At 41.1% G+C, this 23,759-nt stretch overlaps 1 protein-coding gene across 3 annotated transcripts in view; it reads right to left on the bottom strand.

Annotated features, from left to right (window-relative positions):
- Positions 1-23,759, bottom strand: part of pik3cb (phosphatidylinositol-4,5-bisphosphate 3-kinase, catalytic subunit beta) — a 178,961-nt gene that overhangs the window by 67,370 nt on the left and 87,832 nt on the right. For all 3 annotated transcript variants that reach the window (XM_048542604.1, XM_048542605.2, XM_048542606.1), the window contains 8 exons: positions 20,140-20,322; positions 15,524-15,691; positions 14,785-14,874; positions 7,315-7,560; positions 5,705-5,801; positions 5,455-5,585; positions 3,140-3,193; positions 498-686 (listed from right to left, as the gene is read on the bottom strand). In XM_048542604.1, the coding sequence (XP_048398561.1) occupies positions 498-686; positions 3,140-3,193; positions 5,455-5,585; positions 5,705-5,801; positions 7,315-7,560; positions 14,785-14,874; positions 15,524-15,691; positions 20,140-20,322 (1,158 nt within the window). The remainder of the gene's footprint in view (positions 1-497; positions 687-3,139; positions 3,194-5,454; positions 5,586-5,704; positions 5,802-7,314; positions 7,561-14,784; positions 14,875-15,523; positions 15,692-20,139; positions 20,323-23,759) is intronic.

Below are 23,759 nucleotides of genomic sequence, written 5' to 3'. Positions count from 1 at the left end.
GCCCACATTATAGCTGTAACTACATTTCACAGACTGTGAAGCGAGATGTTGTAGCTAGATGTGCAACATGTGGCAAGGTATCTCTTACATAAACTAGTTAAGTAATTTCAAGCTGCTTTCATTTGTCAAAATAATTTTTGTGGATTTGCTCTGTTCGTCATTCATGAATAATGTTCGTTTGCCTGCAGCAGTGACTAAACATACTCCCTCTTTATGAACTTTTATGAAGGCTACAGGAAGGTTCACACTACATTCCACACTATTCCCAACATAGCAGTAGTAGTGCAACGGTAGTGATGAGGAGTAGACGTGGCAAGTCAAGTAAATGGGTTAATGGAGGTTCATTACAAAAAGCAGCACAATGCAACAGTTAAATGAAGCACAACAGAAGGAATTCATTACAATGCTTTTAAACATTATTCGAAAAAGATGTTTTTCATTCCAGACACCAAAATATTAACAAATCTAAAGCGAGAAGCCATGTTTGATAGATATACCTGTGCCACATCTTCGTGTTTATTCCACTTTACTGAGAGCAGCAGTTTGGGCAGTGACTGAGGAAAGTTTTCACGACAATCATATCGTAGAGTCCATATTAAATCCATTTCATTTTCACACAATTGTGATAATGGATCTCGTTCCATGATTTCTCTTAGCTCAATATGTAATTTCTTCCATCCTCGACCCTGAATGAAGGAATGGTTACCAGTTACTTGAAAGGTCATCTGCAGTGCAAACTGAATTGTTTTGCCAACATTGACATTTCTGAAAACAAAATTAAAACCTTGAAATATCACACACAAGCATTGGATTTCAACATAGGAAGCCAGGATTCTAATTAAACTTCACCTACAGAGACAATCATGATGGTTTGGCCTCATTTGTTCCAGCAGGAAATGGGGTGCCTTCCTGCAGAGAAAATATGCCATTAACAGATCTTTGTTTCTGCTGTCAGCTGATACTTATGATCTGTCCCACTGATGGAGAGAAAACAGCTATGTAATCAAAGAGCTGTCAAATTCCACCCATTTTTAAAATCAAGTAATTTTAGCTGTATGTAGTTGCCGAATTAGCTTAAAAAGATACCGATCAATGGGGCACTTTTCGTTTGTGGCATGCATTCTCTATATCCAGCAAGATAATGGTCAAACCAAAGATCTCTACCAGCTCTAACAAAGCCACTTAGCCCTAATCTCATAAAAGCACTCCTTGCTGCACCAACTTTCTTTGCTCAATTTCTCAAATGAGGCTCCTCACCTATTCAAGATAATAAAATGTGAGGCTGGATGAACACAGCAGGTCAAGCAGCATCTCAGGAGCACAAAAGCTGACGTTTCGGGCCTAGACCCTTCATCAGAGAGCTATTCACTTAGCTTCTTGAGAGTTGGGGGCCTTTCTGGGACACACGTCATCTAGTCTGCAGCCAACGAATGAATGAGGTATCTTCGCTCCTTCATTTTTCAGCTCAGTGGAACCAATCTTTCGTAACTCCGAACTCACCTTGCAAAGCAGTGCTAAAACACCTTCAGCAGTGTATTCTCTTCCTGCTGCTGCATTGTCATCTCTGGAGCTTTTGGAGGAACTATGTTTGACCCTTGTTTGTACGCTGCCCTCAGCAATATTGTCTGAAAAAAACAGTAAAGGCTCCACTACATTTTTCTACATGCATGCTAATGAAATCCATCTACATCTCTCCATGTCTTTCTCAGCAGCTCCAGTGTCAGTTTTTTCATGCTGCTTGGCTGACGTCACCTGCTGGATGACCTATAATTGATATCTGGAAGACCAGAGGCATCAGTTTTCATCTCAGCCCAAATGTCTGTTGCTTCACCGTCAATTCAGCTCCCCTTCTACAGGCACTGTGCCTGTTGAACCAAATGGTCCACGCCTTCAGCATCCAAAGTGACCGTAAACTAAATCTTAATCTTCTGTTTTCTCCTGATTAAAAACTGCCCACTTCTATTTCCATCTTGGTTTTTGCTGTCCACTGCAGAAACCCTCACACATCTTTGTCACTGCCAGAAATTACTATTCCAATGCTTTCTTCACCAGTTCCCCCTTTCCATCATCTTTAAGCAAAAGCTCATTCAAGCTCTCTTGTCCACATGCAAACTCTCATCAAACCCTGCTCAGCCATCATCCCTGTGCTCAGTGAACTACACCAATTCATGGTCTCCTACTTAAGAGTTTCCAATTTAAAATTTTTATCCTAGTATTCATTCCCCACCTCACATTACAGGTCTCTACTACAGTGCAGCATATCAACAATGTATTTGCTGTGGAATGCAAAGCTTATTAAAAAGAATTTGCTTTTACAGCTCCATGCCCTTCCTGAGGAAGGGAAGGCAACCAACTCCTTAGACTGTTCTATCTGACGTGACTTACTAGAAAGGGCACAGCAGCAAGAAAAAAAAGAGTTGTATCTGAGTCAAGGTCACGATTACTGTGTGCCATCTCAGACAGCAGTGAATCAGACAGAACAGATTGTGTGAATTAACAAGGTGTAAAAGGGCTGAGTTATTGCTGTCATTGATTTTATGAGAGACATTGCAGATGAAATTTCAAAAGTGGCTGTGAAAAGATACATATCACGTTACAATTTACTCAATGTTTGAAAATCATTACTTAAAATAAAAAATGCAAGATTTCATGTTGCCTTATTTACTGTTTGCTTTCTTCAATTCACATTACGGGACAATTCTATTTCTTTCATTGCAAATCAAACTTGAATTATTGGGATTAGAATGGAGTAGTGTGTTCAGTGTTTGCTTGTTCACCCTGTTCACCTTCAGAAAGTCCCCTATCAAATCACGAATCATTTTTGACCCCAAAGTAGACTATATAGACATCTAGATTCAATTTGAGTTAATTATATTAACTGCATTAAGATCTCTGTGAAGCTACAAATTCGCTCGTATTCCAATTTCTTGTTATATGACAAATCTATGAATCTTAGTTTTTTTTTTGTTAATTTCATGTCAGTATAACGCTGACTACATTACATATATGACATACCTATTATTAAATGGGTCAGTGCCAGCTCAAGAGGTTAATATCAATATTAATGCTACATAAATGACAAGCACTAGATGGCAGCATAGCATGCTCTTGTACATTCTTACACTTGCATTTTACTTACTGATGTGCTCAGGGAGTCGTTGCTTCGTGCAATCTCTGCTGCCTTTTCCAAGATCTTTTATTGATGAATAAAGAAGAAAAAAAATGTAACATTCAAGCCACAAACACTTATGCATATACAACAATCTTCACACTGAGCAGGTTTCAGGCAAAGATGGGATCTGTCTCAAACACACAGAGGACAGTAAGGTTTCTGACATCAGCTCACTTGCTTTATCCTCAGATTCAGGTGTTTCTTTGCTAGACACAACCACGTTCCTCAATCTAATGAAATGGCACACTCTTTAAAAAAAATCTTTACCCCCTCAGCCCTAGTTTTTAATGCGTTAGGATCAACTTTGATGGCAGATCACAAGCTTGATCCTTTAGGATTCATGATCTGTTTTTCTCTTTCCATTGATTATGCCAAACCTGCTGATTATTTTCAGCATTTTTTGTTTCTCTCTCAGATGCCTATGACCTGCAGCATTTTGTTTCTGCACAACATTTAAGGATATGTTTTTCATCACCCAGTTATTTAGCGGTTTATGTTACTATTGCTGTATTCATCAGAGTCATTTAGAAAAAGACATTTAATTATGCAGAAATGATCAGCTATCACACCTCACCTTTGCAATTTTTAAACAGAAGATTTACATGTAAAAATTGATGTTGTTTTCTTGCTCTTTGGACGTCTAAAACAAAGTGAGCTACCCAGGAGACAGAACTATAGGGCTTTCCCTTCTCCTCACCCCCAAACTGGAGGAATTTTCAGATTTTCTGTTTGGGCTGTAAATTGATAAAAACGAGTCATCTTAGAATCAAAAGGGTGAGATCTGGGCAGGTTCCACAGTGATCAGGCAAATTCCTCCACTAGATTATCAACCCAGTATTGATGGTGGAATTACCATGCACCCCCAAGAGAGACAAAGATAAAACATGCTTCATTGTTACTCAACGATTACAACATGCAAAATTAGACTAAATTGATATTTTGAAAGAAAATAAAGTGAGGCAAGAAAGAAATAGGGAAATGGGATTATGCTAAACCAGCTGGCTGTCGAAGAGCTGGTACAGGAGTTAATGGTTAAACAACCTCCTTCAGTTCCGCAATCTTTTCTGTTCAATGCAATGCTGGGGGTGCAATTTGGAACTTGTAAAACTTGTTTTTTATATATTATATTAGACAATACAAGGTGTCAGGTTTAAACCCAATGAACAATAGTCCACAAAAGGCTTTCTTTTTCTATTTAAATTAAAAAGTGAGACAAAACATTAGAGCTGGTTCAAGTCATAATTTTCTGGCTCAGATTGGTATTGTATGGCATTAATAGATGTGACTCCTTACCTCTTCAAGTGGAGGCTTGTTATCCCCAGACTATTCTTATTCACTCATTAGCTAGCTATTGATCAATAAAGGGCGGTGACTAAGTAATGCAACATGAAAAGGATGTTGATAAAATGTGAGGCTGGATGAACACAGCAGGCCAAGCAGCATCTCAGGAGCACAAAAGCTGACGTTTTGGGCCTAGACCCTTCATCAGAGAGGGGGATGGGGAGAGGGAGCTGGAATAAATAGGGAGAGAGGGGGAGGCGGACCGCCTCCCCCTCTCTCCCTATTTATTCCAGTTCCCTCTCCCCATCCCCCTCTCTGATGAAGGGTCTAGGCCCAAAACGTCAGCTTTTGTGCTCCTGAGATGCTGCTTGGCCTGCTGTGTTCATCCAGCCTCACATTTTATTATCTTGGAATTCTCCAGCATCTGCAGTTCCCATTATCTATGAAAAGGATGTTATTCTGTTACCTGAGATAATGGGAACTACAGATGCTGGAGAATCCAAGATAACAAAGCGTGAAGCTGGATGAACACAGCAGGCCAAGCAGCATCTCAGGAGCACAAAAGCTGACATTTCAGGCCTAGACACACCAGCTTTCGTGCTCCTGAGATGCTGCTTAGCCTGCTGTGTTCATCCAGCTTCACACTTTGTTATCTTATTCTGTTACCTCTGGGGTTTGGGACATACTCTGTCCACTTAGTAGGGAATAGCTGAAGACAATCGACTGGAATGGCTGGACTGAGAAATGTATGTGTCAGACATATGAAGCAATGATGAGCAGAGTTGCAGATTAATTTGCATCTGACTGTGCTGAACCTCATTTCACCTTGTTGAATAGGGAGAATGAACACAAAAAGACAAAGTGAGCAATGTCCTCCCCATTATAGCCTGGGAACAGCATAAGATGTCATCAAAACTTGAAGGAAATTGATAACAGGGTCAGAAACAAAATCCAAGCACAAGTAATAGCAAGTTCATATTTAAGACACAAGTTGAACCTACCTTGTCAAAAGCAGGATAGAAGATTGCTACTTTGCTGTATTCATGAAACTGAATATGTAACTCGGTAGCATTCTCAGTATATGGATTTGCCTGTGTTGTGCCCATGGGATTCAACATTTCTTCCAATTCATCTGCAATCCAAGGATAACTTACTTGTGAATTACTCATATCATGGAAAAGAAATTCTGAAAATGTAACAATTATCTTTTTGAATTCACTTAGAACAAGGTATATCCAAGAGAACACTTACCAGGAAATGACGACCAGCAGTGTAGTGATAGGTCACCACTCTTCAGCTGTCCTCTGAAGTCAAATATCATTGTGTTCACCCATGCAATTGGATAGTGCTAATGGTGAAAGAAAGAAGGAAGGATTCACGTTTATCTCTTGCCTTTTACAATCTTAGGGCTTGTTAAAGTTCTTTTTAGCCAAACTATGCAGTTCTTGTTACAGCTGTAAAGAAGGAGTGGGATTGATTGTTTGGGGGTGGGGAGGGCAACAGTGCAAGAGTGCAAGAGTGCTTGTGCTTCAACAGTGTAGAACACTTTCTGGCCTCGGAGGGCTATGGAGGGCTATGGAGTGGATTCACTGGCGTACACTACAACTTAGAGGATTAAATTATGAAAACACATACTAGAAACCTGAGGTTACTGAGGAAGGAAGGGTGCGATTGTGACCCAAAAGTCTAGTCCATGCAGTGATCACCCTCTGAGGAACAATAAAAAGTTGATGCTAAAAGATGTTGGTCTGGCTCATTCTGTACAATCATCCATTCCCATGCTGGATCCGAGGCAACAACATGTTTAATTCTGTCTTCCGGCTAACAAGACAACCAGTGGCAAATGGGAGAGCTGAGAGAATATGGAATTTGGGCAGTCCAAGCACAATTTATCAAGGATGCACTCCTTCGGTGAGAGTGGAGTTTTTTGATCAAAGCCTGGTATGACATTGTTTATCCACTAGATGGAGGCTTGGCCAACTCGTCTAAATCTGACAAACAAATGGAGTAAAAAACTGAAAGAACTGCAGATGCTGTGAATCAGGAACAAAAACAAAGTTGCTGGAAAAGTTCAGCAGGTCTGGCAGCATCTATGAAGGGAAAAAAAACAAGAGTTAACATTTCCGGTCCAGTGGCCCTTCCTCAGTCATGCTGGGTTTTTCCAGCAACTTTGTCTTTGTTGCAGCAAATGGAGTAAACATGAAGGAGAAAAGCAAACCTGACCACAAATTAAAATTACGGGCCCCCACTACTGTCTAACCACACAGCACATGTTCAAGACAAACAACTTCTGCCTTGCAAAATCATAGCTAATATGATTAGAAGCAACAGAATTAAAACTATTTTGCATCACAATTAGGAACGCATTCACACTGTTGGTATGAAGCTTCGTATCAATGTAGTCTTTTTAAGAGTATGCAAGGTAATAACAGATTTAATTTGTTTCTTTTAGGAATCAGCTCAGATTCTTTCTTCTCAAAGTCCTCAGAACATTTTATTCCGGTATCAATAACATAAATAAGGTGCATTTATGTCATGCCTTTAATGTAATCAAACATCACCAGGTTTTTTTTGAAAAACAGGCACATCAAACAAAATTTGACATTCGACCACATTAGATATTAGGACAGGCGGCTAGTAATTTGACAAAGACACAAGTTATAAGGAATGCTTTTAAGAAGGAAAGTAGCAGAGAGGCTCAACAATCTGGATGTTTAAGTGCCAGTTGAGCTTCCAGGCTATAATTGCAAATTAACTGCAGTGCCTTTACAAAATGAAATTACGTACGCAGATCCTACGGTTGATATCAGAGTGTAGACTTAGCAAGGCTACCAAAGCATAGACAAAATGTAGAAACTAACCACTTTTCCTGCTTTCCGAATGGTCTGGTATTTGGTCACATTCTTTGTTGATTTCTGTTTCTTCACTTTATCCATCACTCCATAGACAGCAAAACAGAGTCGGGACATTCTCGGCAGATCACAAACATTGATTTCAAAGTCCAGTGTCTCATTCCATACAAGGTCATTTTTCCCAGAAATCTCATTGCTTACAACAGGTTCACAAAGGAGTTCAGTTCCATGGAAAATCCCAGCCCTGACCTGAACCTAAAGAACAAAAAACCCGTGATTAATATCTGGACTGTGACAAAATGTAAAGAGCTGCTTCAGAAATACAGTATAATTTCATGAGACGGCTCATATGAAATCTTTTTACAAGTTCATGACCAATGAGATTTTCTTCACATATAAATCACTACAATAACATAAACCTAACTTGCCAGGTCTGTAAAGCAGATAAACTCAACCAAACAGCAGCCACATACTTGCTATGTTTGGTGAATTCGTACAGATTCTCATTTTCTTTTAACCTATAAAACAGGTGATCCAGAATTAGAATTAAAATAAGAATCAGACAGAGAATCAGTCAGAGAGATATGCAGCACGAAAACAAATCCTTCGATCCAACTTGCCCATGCCAACCCGATATTCCAGATAAATCGAGTCTCATTTGCCAGCATTTGGGACCTATCTTTCTAAACCCTTCCTAGTCATATACCCATCCAAAAGCCTTTTGAATGTTGTAATTGTACCAGCCTCCATCACTTCTTCTGGCAGCTCATTCCACATACGCACCACCCCCTGCATGAAAACATTGCCCCTTCGGCCCTTTTGAATCTTTCCCCTCTCACCTTAAACCTGTGCCCTCTAGTTTTTGATGCCCTACCCTGGGAAAAGACCTTCTCTATTTACCTTATCCATGCTCCTCGTGATTTAAAAAACCTCTAATAATGTCACCCCACCGCCTCTGATGCTCCAGGAAAAACAGCCCTAACCTATTTAGCCTCTTCCTACAGCTCAAACCCTCCAACCCTGACAACATCCTTGTAAATTTTTTTCTGAACCCTTTCTAGTTTCACAAAATCCCTCCTAAAGCAGGCAGACCAGAATTGCACACAGTATTCTAAAAATGGCCTAACCAATGTCCTGTACAGCCACAACATCACCTCCCAACTGCAATACTCAATGCATTGACCAATAAAGGAAAGAATGTTAAATTCACTATCCGATGTACCTGGGACTCCATGTTCAAGGAACATTGAAACTGCATTTCAAGATCTTTGTTCAATCCCTTTACACAACACAATGATTCAAACCACACTGCGTCATTCTTCTTTTGTAATCTAATAGGACGAACACTAATAGTACGCCAAAAGGAGTTCTTCTCAATCACATTTTGAAATGTCCCATGATCATAAAAGGTACCAAATTAAATCAAGTATTTCTTTAAGAGATAGTAGGAACTGCTGATGCTGGAGTCTGAGATAACAAGTAGGAGAGTTGGATGAACACAGCAGGCCAGGCAACATCAGGGGATCTGTAAAACTGATGTTTCGGGTCTGGGCCCTTCTTCAGAAATGGGGGAGGGATAGGGAGCTCTGAAATAAATAGACAGTGAGGGGGAGGCAATGATGGGAGGTGAACAGAGGAGCAGATAGGTGGAGAGAAGATGGACAGGCCAAGGAGGTGGGGGTTGAGGCTACTAGATAGGAAGTCAGGTGGGAGAAAAATAAAACGGGCAGGTCAATTAGGCAGGGATGAGCTGGGCTGGTCTTGGGTTGAAATCGGGGGTGGGGAGATTTTGAAGTTTGTGAAGTCCACAATCAGACCACTGGGCTGCAGGGTTCCTGAGTGAAATAGGAGGTGTTGTTCCTCCAGTCTGCGGGTGGCAGCATTGTGGCACTGGAGAAGGCCCAGGATGGACATGTAGTCCAAGGAGCGGGCGGGGGAGTTGAAGTGGTTCGCGACTGGGAGGTGTAGTGGTTTGTCACAATCCGAGCATAGGTGTTCCACAAAGTGGTCTCCAAGCCTCCGCTTGGTTTCCCCGATGTAGAGGAGGCCACAATCGGGAACAGCTGATACAATATACCACATTAGCAGATGTGCAGGTGAACATGTTTGATGTGGAAGGTTTTCTCGGGGCCGTTTGGGGCGGGGGGGGGGGGGGGGGGGCGGGGGAGAGTGCAGGGGCAGGTGTAGCACTTTCTGCAGTTGCAGGGAAAAAAGTGACGGGGGTAGTGGAACTAGTGGGGAGTGTGGACCGGACAAGGGAGTCATGGAGAGAGCGGTCCCTCCAGAAGGCAGATAAGGGTGGGGAGGAAAAAACGTTATCCCCTCCCCCCACTGCACCACACAACCAGCCCAGCTCTTCCCCCCCACCCACTGCATCCCAAAACCAGTCCAACCCGTCTCTGCCTCCCTAACCGGTTCTTCCTCTTACCCATCCCTTCCTCCCACCCCAAGCCGCACCCCCAGCTACCTACTAACCTCATCCCACCTCCTTGACCTGTCCGTCTTCCCTGGACTGACATATCCCCTCCCTACCTCCCCACCTACACTCTCTCCACCTATCTTCTTTACTCTCCATCTTCGGTCCGCCTCCCCCTCTCTCCCTGTTTATTCCAGTTCCCTCCCCCCATCCCCCTCTCTGATGAAGGGTCTAGGCCCGAAACGTCAGCTTTTGTGCTCCTGAGATGCTGCTTGGCCTGCTGTGTTCATCCAGCCTCACATTTTATTATCTTGGTAGTGGAGTCAGCTTGTAGGTGGTGAAAGTGGCAGAGGATGATGCGTTGGATCCCGAGGTTGGTGGGGTGGTACGTGAGGATGAGCGGGATTCTGTCTTTGTTGTTATTGCAGGGAGGGGGTGACAGTTTGCGTTGCGGGAAATGTGAGAGCTGCGGTCGAGGGAGTTTTCTACCACTGTGGAGGGGAAGTTGTGGTCCTTGAGAAACGAAGACATCTGGGATGTCTGGGAGTGGAATGCCTCATCTCGGGAGCAGATGTGGCGGAGACGAAGGAATTGGGAATAGGGGATGACATTCTTGCAGGAAGGTGGGTGAGAGGTGGTGTATTCTTGGTCGGTGTGGGAGTCGATAGGCTTGAAATAGATATCAGTTTCCAGGTGGTTGCCAGAGATGGAAACAGACTGGTGCAGGAAGGAGAGAGGGGTATTGGAGATGGTCCAAGTGAACTTAAGGTTGGGGTCAAAGGTGTTAGTAAAGTGGATGAACTTCGTGGGAGTTTCCACCCAACGTCCAAAGATGCGCAGGTTAGGGGGATTGGCCATACTGAAATTGGCTGCAGTGTTCAGGAACGTGTAGGCCAGGTAGATTAACCATGGGAAATGTGGGATTACAGTATAAGGTAGGGGGCTTAGTCGAGGTGGGATGTCCTTTAGATGATTAATACGACCTCAATGGGCCAAAGGGCTTCCCTCTGTGCTGTAAGGATTCTATGACTGCAAAATCAAGGCCATTGTAACCAACACAATTTATACATATATATGGCTTGTCAATATGGATTCAGAAGCTTTGGTATAAAGACATCCCAGGTGAAAGTGTCATACAAATAAAGAAGCAGGAGGAAGCCTTTCAAATCGGCCTCATCTTTCACCTCATGGCTGATCGGATTATAAATTAAATATACATTCCCACCTATCCTTGATAACCTCTCAACTTCTGTTGACTAGGAATCAGTCTAAATTCTGTTTAATCAGCTTTTCAGGAGGAAACATCTGAAGGCTCAACCCGCGTTTGGAAATAAAGTCTTGTCTCAACTCAGATTTAAAACAACAATATTTTGTTAATAACTAAAAAGGTCATGCCTAGTTCGAGGCTCCCTCGTAAGAGGAAGCACTCTCTCCACATCTCCTCTGTCAAGACTCTTCAGGATTTTGTACATTTTGATCCCATCACCTCTACTCTTTCTAACACCAGGAGACACAAGTCTAGTCATTACAACATTTCCTCAAGTCAATTTGTCCATTTCATCTCAGAGACCTACAATCTCTTATCGCTTATAATATCATTACTTTTAGGTCTACTTGCCAAATATGGACAATTGCACATTTTCCCTCTCTATTTTCTTTGGTTGCCACATCCTTGACCATTCTCTTTCAAATCATACAATGACAAATACAATAATTGCCTTGAGTTAATTTTATACCCAAGAGTCAAACCATACTCGATTAAAGTAATTTTACTAACTCAGCTATTTCTGTTCCACCAAATCATTTCAGCAAAGCTGGTGGAAAGTGACTACTGCTCAGGTTAATGACCTTGGAACTTTTCGCCAGGGGTGGTTCAGCCACAAACCATGGCACTTTAGCCACAGCCAGTGTAGGAGAGTCCAGCTGGCTTTCCCTCAACAGGCACTGTAGAGTTTGAGACATGGAAGGGAGTGAGATATGCTGACGTTCTGGAAGAAGGCAACAGTAAAAAGAGAGGGAGAGACATTACAGACAGAAAACAGAAATAAATATTCAAAGAGAGCAAAGAATAGATAGCAGAAAGGAAATGCAGATCAACTGGACCAGGTTGCACTAATGGCTCTGGTGTCTCTATCTCTCTCTCTCTCTCTCTCGCGGAGGAACAAATATCTGTTCACTGAAGTCAGAATACCACTTAAACTGAAATACAGACAGCGAGTTAACGGTCATATTGCCTAGTACAAATGGTAAAATAAGAATCCAAAGGTGACCTGAGAACTTTCTATGAGATTGCAATTGTATTTCTGTGGGGTTATCATTTGGAGTTATGACATGCTTCGTGTGACTTTGAACTAATTATATTACACAATTTGTGTCAGTGCAAAGAAAACTACTACGATGCATTAACATCGGTTAGTTGCAACTAGCTGGACAGTTGGAAAATGGAAGGCTTCAAAATAAAAATGAGACGATGAGTGCCCAGGGACAGTACGTTCCTGTTTGTGTGAAGGACAAGGCTGGTAAGCATCGGAAACACTGTCTGACTAGAGGAATTGAGGTTTTGGTGGAGAAAAAGGAGGAAGATATGCTAGGTATGGACACCAGAGATCAAAAATCCTTAGAAGAGTACAAAGACAGTAGGAGTATACCTAAGAGGGAAATCAGGAAGGCAAAAAAGGGGACATGATTAGATTAGATTAGCTACAGTGTGGGAACAGGTCATTCAACCCAACAAGTCCACACCACCCCTTGAAGCATCCCACCCAGACCCATCCCCTTATAACCCACACACCCCTGAACACTACAGGCAATTTAATTTGGCTGATCCATCTAGCTTGCACATCTTTGGACTGTGGGAGGAAACTGGAGCACCCGGAGGTGATAGCTTTGGCAGATAGGGTTAAGGAGAATCCAAAGGGATTCTACAAATACATGAAGGAAAAAAAAGGGTAACTAGGGAGACAACAGGCCCCTTAACCATCAGCAAGACTGCCTGTGTGTGGAACAGCAGGAGATAGGGGAGGATACCAAATAACTATTTTGCATCATTGTTTACTGTGGACAAGACTATGGAAGAAATAGAACATGAGGAAATAAACAGCAGCATCTTGAAAAATGCCCATATTGCAGAGGTGGCGGCACTGTAGGGCTTAAAATGCATAAAGCTGGATAAATCCCTGGGATCTGATCAGGTATACCCTAGAACTCTGTGGGAAGCTGGGAAAGTGATTGCTGGGCCTCTTGCTGAGACATTAGAATCATTGATAGCTGCAGATGAGGTGCCAGAGGACTGGAGGTTGGCTGATGCAAAGCCACTATTTAAGAAAGGTGGTCTGGAAAAGCCAGGGAACTATAGACCCATGAGCCTGGCATCAAAAGTGGCAAGCTGTTGCAGGAATTCCTGAGCAAACAGGATTACATGTATTTGGAAAGGCAAGGAATGATTAGGGATACACAACATGGCTTTGTGCATGGAAATCATATCTCACCACCTAATTGAGATTTTAGAAGTAACAAAGAAGATTGATGAAGACAGAGTGGTGGATGTGATTTATACGGACTTCAGTAAAGCCTTTGACAAGGTTCCTCCTGGTAGGCTGGTTAAAAAGGTTAGATCACATGGAATACGGGGAGAAATAGCTCCTTGGATCCAGAACTGACTTGAAGGTTGAAGACAGAGGGCAGTGGTAGAAGGTTGGTTTTCAGACTGAGGCTATGACACGCAGTATGCCACAAGGATCAAGGCTGGGTCCACTGCTTTTGTTATTTACATAAATTATTTGGATGTGAACATAGGGGGTATGGTTAGTAAGTTTGCAGATGACATCAAAATTGGAGGGATAGTGAACAGCAAAGAAGGTTACTTTGTAGTACAATGGGATCTTGATTGGATGCGCCAACGAGCCAAGGACTTGCAGATGGAGTTTAATTTAGATAAATGTAAGGAGCTGCATTTTGGAAGGGCAAATCAGAGCAGGACTTATACACTTAAATGGTAAGGTCCTGGGAAGTAGTGCTAAACAAAGAGACCTCGAAGTGCAAGTTCTTTCTTCTGTGAAAGTAAAGTCACATGTGACTAGGATAGCGAAGAAAGCATTTGGTGCACTTGCCTTTATTGGTCAGTGCACTGAGTTAGGAGGTTATGTTGTAGCTGGACAGGAAATTGGTTAGGCCACTTCTGGAATACTATGTTTGATTCTGGTCTCCCTGCTATAGGAAAGATGTTGTGAAACTTGAAAGGATTCAGAAAAGATTTACAAGGATGTTGCCAGGATTGGAGGGTTTGGCCTCTGGGAAGAGACTGAGCAGGCTGGAGCTATTTTCCCTGGAGTGTCAGAGGCTGAGGAGTGGCCTTATAGAGGTATATTAAATCATGAGGGTCATGAACAGGGTAAATAGACTCGGTCTTTTCCCTGGACCGAAAGAGTCCAAAACTAGTGGACATAGGTTTAAGGTGAGAGGGCAAAGATTTAAAGAGGGACTTGACGGGCAATGTTTTCAGGCACTGGGTGATGCATATATGGAGTGAGCTACCAGGAGAAATGGTGAAGGCTGGCACAATTACAACATTGAGACGGTATCTGGGCCGGTATATGAATAGGAAGGGTTTAAGAGGGATGTGGGCTAAATGCTGGTAAATGGGACTAGATTTATTTTGGATATCTGGTCAGCATGGACATATGTTGGACCAAAGAGTCTGTTTCCTTGCTGTACATCACTACAAGTCTGATGACTCTGAAAACAGAACTCTAAGCAGAGTAAGAATACCAAGCTTTTCTGAAGTGAACTCCGGATACTTTTTAATGCCCATTAAAAAGTCAGGCCATGAAAAAACATGAAAAAGTAAGATGTTTTTCACACATTTACTGCTTTATTGTTTTTAACAGTTTTAAAAAAAGGATCACATTTGCAAGCACATCAAGTGACACAAAAACCTCCTTGGCCATCTCAAAACTTCAATGAACACAAATTTATGGACAGATTTCCTCAGATTTGACTTAGAATTTTACTGGAGAATGCACATTTTTAACATTCAAATTAAAAGTGTTATCTGTGATACTTACCCGTAGTGATTCATCTGCATTTATTTTGATCCCATGAGCGAGAACAATCTTGAAAGGACTATTTATATCCCAAACATTACCTGCCATTTGCTAGTAAATAAGGTATAGAAAATAAACAAATAAATGACTGTTTTGATTTTTGAATAGTAATCGTTAAGCATGGTATCAAAACAACGATGTATGTAAAATCATCTCAGTAGATTGATTGGAAATTATCTTTTTTAAAAAATGCATTAAGTTGTCTCAGTTTGCAGTCTGAATTTTCAAGTTAAGTAGTCAGGTGCTGGGCAAAACTTTAATGTTACACCATGGTTTCCAACCAAAGTAGTTACTCTAAAGCAAAATACTACTGAAGTGATTAAATTACAGTAAACCATTGTGAACTAAAGGAGTGGTGCATTTTTAAGTCATATAATTTACACTAGTTATTTTACGCCTATTTCAGCTTCAGGCTATTAGTTATATATAGTAAATATGCTATAAAGCTGTTTCGAGGAAGCATAAAAAAAGCACAGCTGGCAAAGTGTTTGCATGACTCTGCTGTTAACAAGGAAGTCATAAATAACACATGGAATGTCAGAATTACTGCAGGGGTCATTTTAGTTAAATTCAGTTGTATTTATTGGGAACAATGAAGAAAGATAATGACTGGTGAGATATACATGGAATTTCTGAAGATGTATGTGCTATTTAAAATGATAGATACTAAATCGAGATGAATGCTAACATAATCTCTTACAGAAATGGTCCGTCTCTTGGGTGGCAAAGGAAGAGGAGGAGTGGATGATTTCCGATGCAAGGCGATACCAATAGCTGACATTTCACGATCACACATCTCCTTAATTGTCCTGCAGTCAACTAGAGTCAGCTGAGGGTGGATTCCTTTTGACACGCAGTTTCTTATATACTTGAAAAGGTATAGAAATCAAGGATTACATGGATACCTTGTTCTTATTGAAAGGAACACTTAAGCCACACAATAGCACCTTGATAGCCACATTCAAAAATACAAGCCATGCAGACAGTGCAGTGACAAAAATAGTTTGAAAATAAGAAATTTACAAATGGAAATTTAAAAGGGGATCGATTACAATGAAGCTTGGTACACCATAAGATCAATGGATTAATAATAAAATGAATAGGTTCAAGTAATTGTAACAGGTAAAAAGAGAAAATGTACAATATTTCAAAACTTGGTAAATGATTGGATCAATAAAATCAATGTCAGTTCTTGGTGTACTGTGACCATACTATGTTCTACCTCATATTATGTCTCAATATCTCCACTGTTGCTAATTATCAGACTTCTGAATTTTGATGGGAACTGGTTGAACAGAAACTCAGGTTGAATAAATACTTGGGAAGACTGTAACCAATGCTACCTGACCTCATTTCATACACAATTCCTGAGATACTGAATCCAGCCTCCTCCCTGACAATTTTAAGACTAACTAAAGAGTATTCCTCATTTGACATAGTCTTGCTTAAATGCTGTTTCACTTGAATTATGACTTTTTTCTTGCAAGCTTCTTTCTTTGAGTTACACTATGTATCAGAATGTCATCTCCTATCAGAGTCATCGGATGTCAGGGCTGAATTGGCAATCGTCTATCTCTGCTGACTAGAGACTGAAGATGAGAAGCCATTGGCCACCAACAGGTAGGCTAATGGGCCCATGTCAGCCCTGCTGGCTTCTGGAAGGAAGCACCAAAGATACCTTAAAATTAAGGTCCATGGGTTAAAATAGTCTAAGCGTTATGCATAGGAATCTATATCAGAGGATATACCAGTCTCCTGGCATGTATTCAGCTTTTTTTTAATTATAATGTCAATTAAACAAGCATTTCAAGGCCAAAGGGGAAACAGCTAGGGAATGTCATGAGCACCAAAATCATACAAACATTTACGTAATCACTCATGTAAATTACAGCATTGAATAGCATTGGTTCAGCGCTGCACCCTTTGTAACAAATTCAGAGCTTGTGTTCAGTCCTTGTATAATTTGTTCAAATAAATGTGGATTTTCTTTCACTTATCCATTAAAATCAGGTAAATGGGCAGGAAAACGTACCAAGGAACCCAGCTCTAACTTGAGCATTAGTTCCTAATGAAACCCATTTTTCACTTAGAGTCACTTCACTTCAAGTCGTGATTTCACTCCTGAAAATCACTGTGGTACATGAGGACCAAGTGCAATTTGTTTACAATCTTGGTTTCATATTTGATTCCAAAAGAAGAATCCCAACAAATGTGTGCCATCACAAAAAGACTGCCTATTTTCACATGAATCATTGTCCAACTTCAATCCAATATCTTAGCTCTTCTATTGTTGGCACTGTAATCGAAGTCCTTTTACCTCTAGAATCGACTATTCCAATGCTCTACTGGCTGTTGTCCAATGTTCTACCCTCTAAATGTAACCCCAACCTAAACTTATCCACTCATGTCTTCACTTGCACTAAATCCTGTCACCTATCACTGCAGTGCTCAATGTCTTGCACTGGCTCCTCATCAAGTGACGTCCTGATTTTTAAATTGTTATTCTCGTTTTCAAATTCTTCCACAGACTCAGTCCAACCCTATTTTTACTATCCTCTAGCCCAACAAAATAAGTCCACACATCTAATTCTGGACTCGAGTATCCCTTATTTTATTCTTTCTGCCTTGGTGAATGCATTTTCAGTTGCACTGGGTACTCGCCATACACTTCCCTGGTCTCTCTTTTCCTCCTGTACTGGACTATCTAAAAACGTCTTATATCTTCTCGTGTGTCTGAGTCATAATGCTTTATGATGCTTCTGTGAAGAACCCTGGGAATGTTATGAAAATATCTCATTTTATTTTTGTAACAAAGCGTAAGCGTATCAACAGCATATAAGTACTGATCAAATTAGATGTGCCAGTATGCTGCAATTGCTGCCACGAGACTCCTGGAAGCCTATATTTTATTGAGTCCCGTTGGCTCCTGCTAGTTGTTCTTTTAAATGTAAATCTAAACTACTCCCAATTTGCTAGCAATCCACATTTTGTCCACGTGACTTTATAAACCTAGTTTTGAGAGGATCCGAAGACTGCAATTTAAAATTATCTGGTATCCGAAAAGCAGGAATCGTTTTAATATACATGATTCCAGTCAACCACTTACTCTAGAAAGAGGGTCACTGAATGACCATCAGAAGCTATTGGGTGTAGCAACACACAGGAAGTTAATAATAGCAATACTGCAGCAGAAATCTGCTCTTAAGTTAATTTGCTCTGAAGGGAAAGCTTCTTCTCCTCTACATTCTATAACGAGTGTATTTTAGTAGCGGTTCTATAATTTGTAGGTGCTGTTTAAAGTAAGTATATTACTTCATATCACGTTTCTACATTTTATGCAACACTACTAAGATTAAAAAAAGTTACAATGCTGTGATAAAGGACATACATTTTGTCACAATCTTTCAGGGTGTGGAAATCCCAGGATCGTCTGACAAATCAGGACAAATACAGTTGCGGGAATTATATCTGTTATATGTTCATTCAATATCAGTTATGTAACTTGATGAAAACAGAAGAAACTCCACCACCTGTGAGAGGTTTAAATAACAAATCCAAGAAGGGGTTCACCTAACAGAATATGTGGTAGTAAGAGATACAGGAAACTCAATGTTATTACAATTACTCAGCTCTTCCTTTAGTCTTCTCCATGTCTGTTTGATAAGTCTTTTTTTTTGGCAGCTTATATCTCATGGAGGATACTCCGTGAGAAATCATATCCAACAGTCAGTTCTGACAACTCTGCTTATGTTTTGACAACCACAAGAAATTTACTCATCACAGTTGAAACAGTCAATCATACTTATGCTTGAAATAAAATGACACATAACATTGTGAAAAGTGTATCAATATTCCCTTTCACTCAATGTTAACTGATCCTTTCAAAGAAATTGATGATCCAAATCCACTTCTCCAAAAGCTAAGATAACCAAGTGTAGAGCTGGATGAACACAGCAGGCCAAGCGGCATCAGGGGAGGAGGAAAGCTGACGTTTTGGGTCTAGACCCTTCTTCAGAAATGGGGGAGAAGGGGATTCCAAAATAAATAGGGAGAGAGGGGGAGGTGGATAGAGGATGGATAAAAGGAGAAGATGTGTGGAGAGGAGACATACACGTCAAAGCGATGGGGTTGGAGCCAGTAAAGGTGAGTGTGGCTGGGGAGGTAGGGAGGAGATAGGTCAGTCCAGGGAGGACAGACAGGTCAAGGAGGTAGGATGAGGCTAGTAGATAGGAGATGGGGGTGGGCCTTGAGGTGGAAGGAGTGGATAGGTGGGAGGACAGGTTAGGGAGGTGGGGACAAGCTGGGCTGGTTTTAGGATGCGGTCGGGGAGGGGAGATTTTGAAGCTTGTGAAATCCACACTGATGCCATTGGGCTGCAGGGTTCCCAAGCGGAATATGAGTTGTTGTTCCTGCAACCTTCGGGTGGCATCATTGTGGCACTGCAGGAGGCCCATGATGGACATGTCATCCAAGGAGTGGGAGGGGGAGTCGAAATGGTTCACGACTGGGAGGTGCAGTTGTTTACTGTGAACCGAGTGTAGGTGTTCCGCAAAGCGTTCCCCAAGCCTCTGCTTGGTTTCCCCGATGTAGAGGAGGCCACAACAGGCACAATAAAAGCTAATTTGTTTTTCCTTGAGTCTTATTCTATCTGCTTACCAGGTTTTGTTGCAAACCGTCCATTTGATTTTTGAGCTAGAGTTTTCTAACCATCAAGAAAACAGGGGCAAAACCATTACTTCTGTAGAACAAATACTCAACAAGACTGTTTAATTCCTTTAGCAAATACCAAGCATTTTCTGATCTACTTAATCTTTTCCCCCGTCAATAATGTTGTTAAGCAAAAAGGAAAGAGATATTTCAACAACTTGTACACAATCTTTCAGTGCAAGCATTTGGAAATGCATTAAAGGCAGTGAAAAAGTAGCATTTTTTAATAAATGCCACAAATGATAAAAACTGGTAAGGTGTTCTGAGCATAGAGCATGTGAAAATTAAGACCCAGATCACGAAAAGATATTTTAAGAAACTCAAGAATCTGAAGTACAAAGATTGCAATTTCCTTTACACAAATACAGTTTGGCAGATCGTCTTCATGTAACATATATGTTTTATCGAAAACTGTTATGCACATTACGCAAATATTAAGTTCCAAAAAGTTTAAACAGCAGAGATTTTTCTCTGCACTTCCTTCCCTTTCTCCTTTGCCCACCTCACAAGGTGGTATTTACATGTCAAGTGCAGAAGAGGCAGGCAAATAAATCGCTTCACATTTTACAAAACCACCTGTTGTATTTGATGGAAGTTCTTGCAACGTACCCGGAATTGAATCAGTGGCTGCTCGCCAAACAGGTATTCCTGCTTTCCACTTATGCGTAGCACAAAATCTCTGGGATTGAACTCCTCATTCTCTTTCCCATGGTTGGTCAGCTGTTTCCGAATGGCAAGTTCATTTAAGTGAAGGGGATTCAAGTTTGGAGATACCTGGAAATTGAAGATGTCCTGTAAGGAGAGAGAGATCAAACCATTCTGAATCTGCATTGAAAAACAGGTCTTGTAAGACACAAGACATGTAATGCTTATTTCCATAATAAACCAATGTTTGAAGGCCAAGAAAAGTTTAAAATACCAAACAGTTTGTGACCATGACTGTAGAGAAGCAAAGATGATCATCTTCTGTCTATGCCATCCGATTACCTTGATCCCACTGTAAAAGGACTTTCTTAAGTTGGCATTTTCTTTTCATTAGGCTTCCATTCACTGTTCATCCCCACACCACAGACATGTGCGATACATTACTTCAGCATGGTTTTTCAGCATCTAATAGACTACTAAAGCTAACAAATAATCCCAGCATTTGGTTGTCTAGGGTTCCTGCTCTAGGGCTTGCAAGCGAACTGTAAACTGCAGATGAGGACAGCAATGCCCTCGATTCCAATGTCTACTGTGAACATACAATTAACGTTCACTTGAGCAAGAAGCCAAAGGCTGGGCTGTACCTGTATCGCTGCAGCAAAATAAGCAATCATGTTTAAAGAAATGTTAAGGGGTTTTGGTGGTAAAAAGCTTGCTCCCTGTTCACTTTAAAATACATTTTGTTTACACAAAAGAAATGGAGGAAAAGTAGGTCATTCTCTTACAGCCAAGGATTTGACTTGTTTTTCAAACCTGCAGCTGTACAGTGATGGTCAGCAGACTGAGATTTCTAAGACCACAGCCTTACTTTACAGTATCATTGTAACTACTTCTGGGAATGGAAGATTGTATCAAATACTAACCCAATTAACGATTCCACTAACACCAGCTGCACTCATTTAAAACAAAACCGCCTTTTTAAAAAATTACCACAGGAAAAAAAAAGACTCAAAAAGTCACTGCTTAACATCTGCTTAAATCAAATCTTGGAATTATAATTATTCAGAAAATTGCCCCAGCATATTACAGCAAAGATCGAGGCGTATCAAGTTGTGAAAACTAATCCAGTATGTATCCTTCTTTCACCATTTCCCTGTGAAAGCACGTCAAGTACTTATTTAATTCCTTTTTGAAGGCTACTGTTGAATTTGTATCCACCCTTTGTCAGGTAGTGCATTTCACATCCTAATCATCACATATCCCCACTTACTTACTCATTTTTCATCCGAGTTGAATTAGTAAAAAAGACCTAACAATTGATTAGATTAGATTCCCTAGTGTGGAAACAGGCCCTTCGGCCCAAAAAGTCCACAACGCCCCTTGAAGCATCCCACCCAGACCCATCCCCCTATAACCGACACACCCGTGAACACTACGGGCAATTTAGCACGGCCAATCCACCTAGCCTGCACATCTTTGGACTATGGGAGAAAACCGGAGAACCCGAAGGAAACCCACGCAGACACGGGGAGAATGTGCAAACTCCACACAGACAGCTGCCTGAGTGTGGAATTGAACCTGGGTTCCTGGCGCTGTGAGGCTGCAGTGCTAACCACTGAGCCACCATGTCGCCCTAAATCTAGGCATTCTGATGCTCTTCATTCCCTATCATGGAATGATAATGCTGGCGATCTAAGCAGGTTGACAACAGACGAGGACAGTCACATTCTCAGCTATAGTATCCACCAATTTCATGGGACGGGCCATCATTTGAGCAAGAGGAATTGGGGCTGGGCTGTACCTTTGAGGTTACAGCTCAGTCAGCATTCAAGGTAAGGAAAACCTTCTTCCCTCATGTCACTTCTGCTTCTCTCACCAATCACTTCCAAATCCATGCTTTTCCAATATTAACATTTCAGCCACTAAGAACATTTCTCTTTATTTACACAATCCTATCCTTTATGACTTATGAAGTTACAACTTACTGTCTCTACTCTAATGAACCTCAGCTTCCCCAGCCTATCCATGCGAATGTAATCCCACACCCTTGAGACAGTGTGGAGCTCGAAGAACACAGTAGGCCAGGCAGCAGGGGAGTAGAAGAGTTGATGTTTCAGGTCGGGACCCTTCAGCAGGGCTGATGAATGGTTCCAATCCAAAACACTGACTCTCCTGATTCGCTGATGCTGCCTGACCTGCTGTGTTCCACTGGCTCCACACAGTACTGACTCTAACTCCAACATCTGCAGTTCTTGCTATCACCTTTGAGACAATGTTAGTAATTTTCTTCTGCATCTTCTTCAAAGCCTTTATTTCTCTTTCTCTAAGTTAGAAATTTAGTCACAATGCTTCAACTTGGGGTAAACCTGTACTTTATTTAGGTTTAGCATCACTCCTTTGCTTTCATTCTGCCTTTCTCCTTTAAAATACAGCCCAGACATCCCATGCTATTTATTACGGTTTCCAAATTAGAAGAATGAGCCAATAAAGAGTCTTGCACAGCATTCACAGGTTTCTCTCTTTTCTTACCAATAGTTTCTATTTTTTCTTGGCACATTCTGTCTACCAAATTGTGTCCCCTCACATTTTGCACTGAACTTCATCTTATCCCATGCATCTCCCCATTCCACCAGCATGGCTGCACCTCCTTAAGGTCAATTACTATATTTACCATTGTTTACAACTCTTCCAAGTTGTGTGTCATCTGCAAAACTTGGAAATTACATTCTGTACCCATTAGTCTGAAGTTAATAATTTAGATCAAGGTGTATTAAAGTATAGCAGTGGCCTTAGTATAACGCTTGACAAACTCCATTGCATGTCTTCATGCTACATGATTTGCAATTTTCTTTGCTTTCCCTTGTCAATATTACATCCAGGTTACTATTCCTTTATAGCAAGGGTTTCAATTTTTCAACCAGGCCTAGTCTGTGGTACCTTACCAAATGTATTTTTAATAAAAAACATATTTGTATTTTTGTAAGCCCATGTGGACAACATCAAATGCACAGGTCTCATAGACACTATCATCTCAATCAATTGAGTCAAACATAAATTGACCATAAATCAGTACAAACACGCACCGCCGTGGCCACAGGTTGGATCCTTTGATTGAATCATTTTCCACATACATTGCAAATGCCTGATCTGAATTACTAACATTTCATATTTACATTTACAGGAGTAGAGATGGAGGACACAATCCATATCACATCCACACCAGCTCTCGTCCATTAGTCAATACTTGGCTAAGTAACTGTTTATTCTCTCAGGAATTATTATTTCTACGTGCTTTCCCACTATCAACCTTAAACCATTGAGGTTGTAATTGATGGGTTTATACTTCCCTTCCCATTGTTTAAACTTTGTTACATCAAAAAGTCCTTCTCCCATTGAAGGCAGCGGGCTTTCAATTCTCGCAGAATAACGTGCACAACCTGAGCAGAAACTAAGACAGAGATAGTAGGAACTGCAGATGCTGAACAATCTGAGATAACAAGGTGTAGAGCTGGATGAACACAGCAGGCCAAACAGCACCAAAGCAGCAGGAAAGCTTCAAAATCTCCCCTCCCCCCACTGCATCC

This window comes from Stegostoma tigrinum, chromosome 14, assembly GCF_030684315.1.
Source record: "Stegostoma tigrinum isolate sSteTig4 chromosome 14, sSteTig4.hap1, whole genome shotgun sequence".
NCBI classification, from domain to species: domain Eukaryota; kingdom Metazoa; phylum Chordata; class Chondrichthyes; order Orectolobiformes; family Stegostomatidae; genus Stegostoma; species Stegostoma tigrinum.
This window is presented reverse-complemented; position numbering and strand designations above follow the sequence as displayed.